The following is a 10,563-nucleotide window of genomic DNA, read 5'->3' on the forward strand; positions in this document are numbered from 1 at the left end:
TATATATATATATATATATATATATATATATGTTCTAACACTCTAGTCTAGATGACCACCAAAGTCCACTTCTTAAATATGGACTTTCCACTTTCCGTTTTCTTGAAAATGGTTGAAAAAAAAATGGCTAAATGCATTCAGATGAATTGTGAAACAGCTACTGGCAAGTTAGAGGTGACAGATTAAAGAGACTGAGCTCTTAAATTCTAATGTCAATAACCTCCCATATAAATAGGACGATTGATGAGAAGGATACTTTAAAGTAAACACCCACAAGACTTGTGTGAGCAATTTTGCGAAACTAAATGTATGGCTCTCTCTCTCCTTTGACAAGAATAGAAGATGCAATAATCTTTTCAGTGTCTCCCATTTGCTGACTATTTACCTGGCTTTTTCTCCTGCAGCAAAATGACTCAGCAGCTAGCTTGAATTGCTAGAAAAATTGCAACTTTTTTTTCATCCAATAAAAGCTTTTAAAATGTGCCTCGTTTTACTCAAGGTTTTATCTGAAGGAATGTCTAATGGAGTCTAAAGGAAATTAAATCTTCAAATTAGAAGGAGTGCTAGAGAAAATATGAGAAAGCACTTTCACTTTGTTCTGAATAACTCAGAGATGGCTATTTTGGTAAATTGACAGGGCCATGTTACATCTCAACTGCTCAACAATCTTTTAAGTCTGACCATACTGCATTCATAGCTACAGCTAGTGAAATGTAGTCATGAGGTATGAAATATTAATACACAAAAAAGCAATAAGACACATGAAGTGATTTTATCATCATGTTTTGTAGGTTGTTAACCAAAACCCAAAACCAAAACATGGCAAAATGACTGTAAAACACAACTTCAACTGGCTTATTGTCCATTTCTCATTAACAAAAAAAAAAAATAAATCAAACAATTCTACTGCCAAGTATAGAGTTCATTAGAATAACATTATGCGTTTTACAGTAACCAAGAAACATTGTAACTTGTAGCATTACTATTGAATTTAACTGATGTGAGGTCACATTGACTCTGTTCCTAGAGTGAGCCGTCTTGCTGCCCAAGTTATTTTCTAAAGGTGCCAACTCTGTGATAGTCTAATGGGCACAAAATGCACACAAAAATATAAGGTAACAAAAAAAGGCATAATCCTGCTTACTGTACTTTTTTAAACAGCCTTTATGTTAGGAATGTGACTTAAAATGCTGTCTATATAGGCAGCTCACCAGATGATTTCAGATCCATTGTCTATTGACTACTGCACTGATTCTGGCTCTCTTTTAAATAATTAATTTTCTAACGCTAATGCTTATAATGTCAACCGAATGCCTTTTTATTTAAAAAAGCTCCTGGGTTTAAATAATTTACGCCCACACGACTGACTACCCTTCATCACAAAATTAATTAGGGCCCTCAGATTTCATGGGCAGAAAGGCTCTGAGGTGAACTGAAAGAATAAAAAATAAATAAACAATTAACTCTACTCGGCATGTCTTCAGCCTCTTTTGGCTTAATTACCATCTATCTATTTTTTGCCCCATCTTAGAGTTAATGTGTGGATGAGTAACTGGCCGTAATTAAATCAAAACCAGAGTATTTATAATTAAATGGCATTTCAGAAGCATTCAGACAATTAGAACTGATTTTAAAGAGGAAGAGAGAAATAGACTGTACAGGAGAAACCTGCCTTGTGTTTTATGTGTTATGGATGTTGGGGAGATCTTCTATCTCTCCCTCTCTGCTGTTTTAACCAATTCTGTTTTAACATATTCCAGCCTGCGATTGCATGTCCCTGGTGAACTCCACATCTCTGACTCTGAGACAGTAATTAGAGCAGTACAGCAGTTTCTGTTCTGTGCCCCTCATCTGTCCTTTAAGGAGAAAGGGCTTACGCTCACAGTATATGTTGCTTTAATGTGTTTTCCTCAAGATACACTTTAATTATTTCATTAAAATGGATTGTATAGATAAGGTATAATTAGATTTAACAATACATTTTGTCTCTTGCTAATTTACACAATTTGATAAGTAGATTTATAAACTACTGTATCAAGTAAATATGGAAATATTAAAGTACTGTTTAGAAGTTTGTGGTTAAGTCTTTTATTTATCACCGAGGCTGCATTTTTTAAAATCCAAAATACAGTAAAAACAGTAATATTCTGAAATATTATTACAATTTAAAATAACTATTCTTCGCATTTAATACCTATATTTTAAGATGTGATGGAAAAGCACATGACCCTTCGGAAATCATTCTGTGTTTTGATTTGGTGCTCAAGAAACATTTCTTATTATCAATGCTAAGAACAGTTGTGCTGCTTGTTTTTTTTTTGTTTTTTTTTTGGAAACTGTGATTCATTTTTTTTTAGGAATCCTTTATGAACAGAATGGAGAAATAGAAGAACATTTATTTAAAATATAATTTGTATTAACAAAAATCTTTGCTGTCACTTTTTATCAATTGATTATAATATAAATATATTAATTTCTTTGAAAAAAAACTTTTGGACAGTACATCAGTTATATCATTTTGAGATATATAGGTTTTAAAAAGCTACAGAACCTGCTCGAACCTAGTGCAAAATATGTTTTTTTTTAGTTTTTATATAATCTTTCAAAAAATGCAATTATAAAAAGTACCTAAAATCATAAACAAAAGGCATAAAGTTTGAATTTGAATGGCAAGTTAATAATAAAAACCCAACCATGACTATGGTTACCATCATAAGATCATTAGCAAAGGCTTGAACCGGCTCCATGAGAAAAAGAACTAGAGCATCTTCAAGGTGCAATAGAGGAGAGGTTTACTGTAGATTCAGTCACAGGTGAATGGTTACCACAGAAACAGTTTATGACCCCTGAGTTTATGTCAGGGGTCACAGCTCCAGGGGCCAGACCTGAAGGACACCATTTATGTCCCGTATGAGATGAGACAACAGATTTGCACCCACACATACATATGCAGCCATGTGCTCTTCTTTCAGTAGATCAGTAGTGCATTGTGAGCCAAATCAACAGAAAGCCTTTTAAATCTGTTCCCCTGTGCCACACTAAGGTCTCTAAGCTCCAAAACGTCGATAGGAGGCGAGTCCGCTTATTTACTTAGCCTCACATAAATTGCTCAGTTTAGACGTCTATCTGCAGAGATTGACCGGCGTGGACATCTTCTAAATAATCTGATGAACGATGAAGAACAAAATAAAAAAGGTACTATAGTGTTGTCCAGGCATTTCAACCACAAGTAACATTTTCTATCATATTCTCAACAGATGTGCGTCAATCAGCAACAATCCGAAAGCACATCTTTTTTTTTTTGATTGTGATGATAGCCTCAGCAGGTAATAAAAAATCACTATGATTGCAGTGTCATCAGTGCAACCCATTTAATGATTAAGTGGGCCATGTGCTAATAAACCTCAAACCAGGTGGTCAGAAAAAGGCTAGTTAGCATCACTTTCTCAGCACTTGCTGGTGGATGCCAGAACTACACTGTGATGAAAAATGCATGTTTGCCTATTGTCGGGTATACAAAGGTATAAAATATATATACCTTAAAAAATATATTTTATACAAAAGGTAGACGACATTTTTCCCAGAATTAGTTCCTAGAGCCAAACACCCATGAGCAAAGATGGAAGCCTCCATCCAGGTCACATACTCCTTAGGGTTCATGCACAAGCCGCCCAACTGCCACTGAGATGAATGAAAATGCTAACAGATAGCTCTCTCTGCAGGTAATACAGACCTTCTCTGTGGTGAGAAAACTGAGATGTCATCCAATGGAGACCTCTTTCCGCCGAGCAATCTCAACAATCTTACTGAGTCTGAAATACAAAATGAATCCCACAAATCAAGCATCTGCCTTAGAGAGAGTGTGTCTTTATATAAATGTCTTACAATGGTTCCACTTATCTGTCAGAAGAACACAGTAGATGTTCTGTGTAATTCATGGAGTGATTCAACTCCTATTGGAATTCAGTCCATGAGCTGCAGTGAATGATGTGAAAAGTGTGTGCCTCCCAACGATTTTTCACCATCGCAGTTCTCATATTTTTCACTATAGTAAGAAGTGTGAAATAAGGTATGAAAAACATATATAGCCTTGTTTTCATTAGATAACTGAGCCTTCGCTAAGCCCTGCCTTAACAACTGTTGCCATCTGACATTTTCTCAAACAAGCTTCTTTCTAATGTAACTAATCCATGAAGGAACTGTGTGTTTGGGTATATTAAACAATTCTATGTAAATTATCTTTCAATATAGTAAAATGGCATGCCTGGGTCACTTATAATAGTGACACACGGCACCCTGAGAGGATATAAGCAGTATTTTGTTCCTCTTTTCATCTTGTCATTGTTAACTAAAAAAAACGATTAAAAATTGTTCACTGAAATTATGCTGAAATCAAATAAATATTAGATGAAAAACTTAATTATTAGAAAAAAATAGAAATGCCAAAGCAAGACATTAAAAAGGCAACTAACTAAAAGTATTAAAACTAATAAAAATAAAATAAAAACAAATAGAATAAAAAACAAAATTACTAAAACCTAAATCAAAATTAAACTGAAAATATAAAATCAAAGCAATCAAAAATATTAATAAATATTATAATAGTATAAAATTATACTTAAAAAGCACTGCTCTTTCCCAAATGACCAAAAACAAAATGATGCTTTACAATTCACAGTGAATTAATATAAACAATTTTTTAATGTATTGATTCACATATGTACTGCCAATATTAACTGAAATGTTTAAAGTACTATGAAAAACATTTCAGTCCTCTTATACTAATATTATCAGTAGAAATCAAATTACATTTCTCCTTTCAATTGACTGTGATACATTTAGCTTTTGCCTCAATTTGCAGTCTCTGCAGTTTTTAATCACGTTTCATTTTAATTTAACAATTTGTATGAAAAAATACAGATAAATATGCAGTGCAATCTCACAATTAATTTCAGTCCAGTTAAGAATAATATCCAGTCAATCAATCTTTACCCCTATATGATCACTGAAAATCACACTGGCTGTATGGAAAATCACATACTCTCCGAATATATACTTCTTTTAAATAAGTATTTATTTCATGGCCATTTAAAAAGTATGTTTTATATAGTATGAATGGGTGTATGAATGAACTACATTTGTTGCGTTGCCTCACTACAATTCACAACTTCTCTCTGCCTACTGTTTCATTATTACAATGAATTTGAACTTTCTACTGTTTTCACATTGTTTTGCCTACCGTGTATGTATATTTGGATGCAGGCAGTGTTTCATTCCTCTGAAATGTTCAGTGAAACTAGTCGAGAGTTAGCAACAGTAACCAAGCAGGCTGAGCTTAGCAAAGGGTCAATTAAGTGCATTGATTGTATGCTCCTTTGAGTATTGTGAAAAAAAAAAACAGGAATGAATTATCATCAGGTCTGTCTAATGGCCATTGTGAGACAACTTATCTGCCTCCTAATGAGATCACTTGACATTTATTTGGATAATTGGAGCAGACTCCCCCCTCTTTGACAGAAATATGAAAATGCTTAACTACTTCCATTGAAGTTTGCCTGTGCTGAAAACTATCTGCGCCAAACACCTTGGCTCTTTCAGCTGTGCTAATGGGGACAACGGCCTGTTGATTAGACCGTCTGAGAGCAGCTCCAGACCTGATGAGGACGGCTGTCGATTGTAATGCCGGCATGAGCTGTGCACGTATGAATCTGTAATCACCGCCGGTTCCATTAAATCCCAAACTAGCTCAAGGCATCATTCTGGAGCTGATCTAACCCCAGGTAGTGGCTGGATTAAATAGGTGAGGGAAATGTTCTTACTGCAGTGCTAGTTAAAAGGATTACAATCAGTTGAACAAAACATTGTGGTGCTTTGTCTCCATCACACCTGGCTCTGTATTCACAGCACATCATAGATAGAACTATGATCCGGGATGTACTCCAGCCTGATGTGCTGGCAGGTATTGTCTCTTTTATCCATTCATCAGAGATGGTACTCAGCAATGGATAGTATTCCCTTTGTTTGGAAGAGAGGCACCAGCTGTTCTCTGAAGCGCTGTCTTTGCCATAGGAACACTTCCTCCATTTACCTCCGTGCCCTATCACCCACATGCATCCCCCAACACTGAACTAGCCAAAAGGGTCTCCGAGGAGAGAGACGGAGGGACAGATGCTGCATCCGGAATGTATACCCCTCGACTACTGATGAAGAGTGTTTTTCAGGTATGCAATATAAACACAATCACAGATGTACTACACCTTCCATTAGAATTGTCCTTTGACCTTAGATGTACTGATAATGACAGTACGTTATGCTGAATCTACTAATCATGTGAAGATTTTTAAAGTACAATTTATATACAACACACATACATATATATATATATATAGAAAGATATAGATACAGAGACAGAGAGAGAATTAGATTTATAGTTATATTCTACTCAATATGCATTAAAATATATCATGCATGTGTATACAGTTTACTCCTTTTTATATAAAGAAAGAATGGAGTAGTTATGATTTTTTTAGCATTGTTAGAAAAATATTATAGAACTTTCAGTATTGACTATATGGTAACACTTTAGAATAATGGTCCATTGTTAACAAGTGCAGGAAGTAATAGGTAGTACTACATTAACACTTAACTTAATACTATTAACTAATAGAGAAGCAAGATTAACTAAGCAGTAAGTAGTAGATTAAAATTATTAATAAATGAAGCAAATAACTCAACCCTGTCACAAGTGTACAACCCCGTAACAATGAGAAATACATATATGTGTGACGGGGTTGAGGTTTTTCACTCAAAATGACCACTGCTCCTCATGTAGTGTAGGAGAGTAGACCATATATGGCAGCAATAAAATAAGCACAAAATAAAATAAATTAAAAAAAAGTAATAATTTCCATCTTAATTTTATGTGACGGGGTTGAAGTTTGACAGTACCCTCTAACCCTATAACATGCCTCAAAAATATGAATAAAAAAGTATGATACTACTAACCATTTTCTGCACCACTATTAAAGAGACCTGACTGATGTAATTTCTGGGAAATGATGTCACATGAGTGGAGTCTAAATTATTATTGGCGTAGAATGGTTAGTGTGACAGGGTTGAGTTCAGACTGAGGGACATAACTTTAAAGTCTATTTTTTATAAAATATTTTTTTTACAAGAAAGGAACACACATAAATGCTTACATTGTTGCCAAAAATCACAGACACTATGCACATTTTGTTAACAATTTTCAAATGTACTACACCTTCCATTAGAATTGTCCTTTGACCTTAGATGTACTGATAATGACAGTACGTTATGCTGAATCTACTAATCAGGTGAAGATTTTTAAAGTACAATTTATATACAACACACATACATATATATATATATATAGAAAGATATAGATACAGATAAAGAGAGAGAATTAGATTTATAGTTATATTCTACTCAATATGCATTAAAATATATCATGCATGTGTATACAGTTTACTCCTTTTTATATAAAGAAAGAATGGAGTAGTTATGATTTTTTTAGCATTGTTAGAAAAATATTATAGAACTTTCAGTATTGACTATATGGTAACACTTTAGAATAATGGTCCATTGTTAACAAGTGCAGGAAGTAATAGGTAGTACTACATTAACACTTAACTTAATACTATTAACTAATAGAGAAGCAAGATTAACTAAGCAGTAAGTAGTAGCAAATTTAGGACAAAGGTAGTTCCTTATTAGATATTTGATAATTATTAAATAAAAATATCCTCATTGAGAACTACTTGTGAACTATGACCAGTTAATAAAGAATAACCAATTAATTACTCATCACAACAGTAACGTCTTAAAAGTGAACAATTGGGTTCTTTGTGGTAATTTGTGATAACTAATTTATGAATTTGATATCCCCCAAATAAGTCGGCTACAGGTTTAAATTGTGACTACTACTCTTACCAAAGGATGGATGTTCAAACTTAAACATAGAATAATAATAAAAATGAAAATTCACTTAAAAATGTTAATAATTAAGAAGTGATGCTGACAAGCTCATGATTGAATTAGTTCACAATTATGATCTCTGCTTCGTGTCAGTTCAGTATCAATGTATCCCACTCCAAAAGACCTACTGGTAAAATATCACTAGTGCTTCACACAAATGTATGACTTTTGTTCCTTAGTAGCACTTTAGCTTTAAAGTGAAAAATACATTAGCCTCTCACTAATTACTCAAGCGTTACCTTGTCAGCCTGCAGGAACTACTAGTGATCTGGACCATTATTTTAAAGTGAAAAACACGTTAACCACTCAGTAATTACTAAGTAATTTAATAAGTTATTTAACATATTTTATATCTGACACATACATTTGTGTGAGGCACTAGTGATATTTTACCAGACACTGTAATCTGGAATATGCGGTTTTGTGCTTAACACAATATAAATGCAGTCGATGCCTTCATTAAGGATGTGAATTGTTTTTGTCAAGAGAACATCATTATTTATATTCAAGAAAAGTCCTCCCCAGCCTACTGTCACTAAAGTATAGGTCTTTTGGAGTCGGAAACATACTGAACTGACACAAACTACAGCTCATAATTGTGAACTAATTAAATCACTTCCTAATTATTAACATTTTTAAATGAATTATTTGTATTATTATTCTATGTTTAAGTTTGAACATACATCCTTTGGTAAGAGTAGTAGTCACAATTTCAACCTGTAGCCGACTTATTTGGGGGATATCAAATTCATAAATTTGTTTCCACAAAGAACCCAATTGTTCACTTTTAAGATGTTACTGTTGTGATTAGTAATTGGTTATTCTTTATTAATTGGTCATAGTTCGCAAGTAGTTCTCAATGAGGATATATATTTTTAGTAATTATCAAATATCTAATAAGGAACTACCTTTGTCCTAAATTTGCTACTACTTACTGCTTAGTTAATCTTGCTTCTCTATTAGTTAATAGTATTAAGTTAAGTGTTAATGTAGTACTACCTATTACTTCCTGCATAGTTACTTGTTAACAACGGACCATTATTCTAAAGTGTTACCAAGCATTCTTTATTTTCACCTCGTGTTATCAGCAAGTTTTTGACACTTTAAGCAGATGTTTTTATTCAGAGCGACTTTAGTGCTTCAGCCCTTTTAGGAAATGTATTTGGAATAAACAAGCTTGTTGCATACACGTAGTACATCATTTGGCTATTGCTTTCCTATCGTTTCATAAATACTACATGTTTAACATGTTTAAATTAACAAACCACTTTTTTGTTTTAGTCAAGTGTGCATATTCAGACATAGTATGATGAGACGGTTGGCTTCATACATATGTTATCCCTGCTTCATTGTAACATGCCCCATTAAGAAATGCTACTAGGCGTCAAGACTAGGATCTTTCTGCATTTCCTCTGGGGAGCAGTGAGAGTGCAGTCACAGCATACCAGTCACATCCTGGGTTTTGTCTGAAATTTCACATGTGTCACCTACTGCAGACATGATGAACTCCAGCATCTTCTGGTTCATAGGCAGAAGCACTGAGGCAGATATGATGATGCCTGTAGAGAATTGGGATGCTGACAGTGGAGCTGAGAGGATGCTGAAGCCAGGCTAATAAATACACGAGAGATGCGCTGGAAAGAGCACGTGTTGAAATAGAACGGTGACGTTTCGCTCTTCAAAGCTGTTGATACGCAGTAACCGTTGTCTCAGAACAAAAAAAAAGACCTGTTATGTTCCGTTTGATTGAGCCTAATGTCTCTCTAGTCGCTTTGTTACAAGCGCCTTTGCGAACACGAAAACAGAAAAACAGCATCAGGTTTGCGAAATGCCCTTCGTTTTTACTAAAAGATGCCATTTGTTACTTCTCAAACGAATCGCGAACTTTGTACACAACTTCGGTCGTTAAAATCAGCGTGTTCTGTCACCGTCATGAGCCGTTGGGTTGGTTTGTTCGTTGCCGTTTCTCGTCGCGATTAACTTTTATCACATGAATTATTTAACACATACAGAAAAACAGATTTTACAGTGCGTGTACAGAATAACGGCGTGCTTACCTGTCATAACTCCATCGACTGTATGACATGCTCTTATTGTTGCTCAGTCCGTCCATGGCCATCTGTGGACAAAAATGCTCGATTATACAGCGACGCCGAGCCGTAAAATATTGTTGGCGTCTTGTGTTAAATCCTCCGTCTTCACCACAGTGAACGTCTTCAGATGTTTCTAGTGGAGAGCTGGGAAGCCTTAGAAAACCGTTTGGTTGAGGGGTTTAAAATAGGTGGACTGAACCACTGCCGTGAGAGGGGAAATGTCAGTTATTAAATTCACCATGAGCGCACACGTTTGGTTTAAGATTTTCTTGAAGAAAATAACGTAGGCCTATTCGTCTTTTTTTTTTTTTTGCCAGTTACATTAGGAACCTTTTAAATAATATTAAAAGCAGCCAAATATTTGTTTTTCTCTGTTGTATGATAGAAGGTAAAGGGTAAATATTGTTTCGACCATCGATATTACATATTCATTGTAATCGTAATTGTATGTACACACACACACACACACACA

The 10,563-nt window shown here is 34.5% G+C and overlaps 1 protein-coding gene across 1 annotated transcript in view; it reads right to left on the minus strand.

The window, feature by feature from the left end:
• LOC107750543 (tubby protein homolog) overlaps nucleotides 1–10,260 on the minus strand; it is a 117,420-nt gene extending 107,160 nt beyond the window's left edge. Inside the window, exon 1 of the mRNA XM_016565977.1 lies at nucleotides 10,056–10,260. Within this exon, the coding sequence (XP_016421463.1) occupies nucleotides 10,056–10,117 (62 nt within the window). The 5' untranslated portion in view covers nucleotides 10,118–10,260. The remainder of the gene's footprint in view (nucleotides 1–10,055) is intronic.
• Between the last annotated feature and the right edge of the window lie 303 nt (nucleotides 10,261–10,563).

Source organism: Sinocyclocheilus rhinocerous, unplaced genomic scaffold (assembly GCF_001515625.1).
Source record: "Sinocyclocheilus rhinocerous isolate Xijiao unplaced genomic scaffold, SAMN03320098_v1.1 scaffold19, whole genome shotgun sequence".
Lineage (NCBI taxonomy): Eukaryota > Metazoa > Chordata > Actinopteri > Cypriniformes > Cyprinidae > Sinocyclocheilus > Sinocyclocheilus rhinocerous.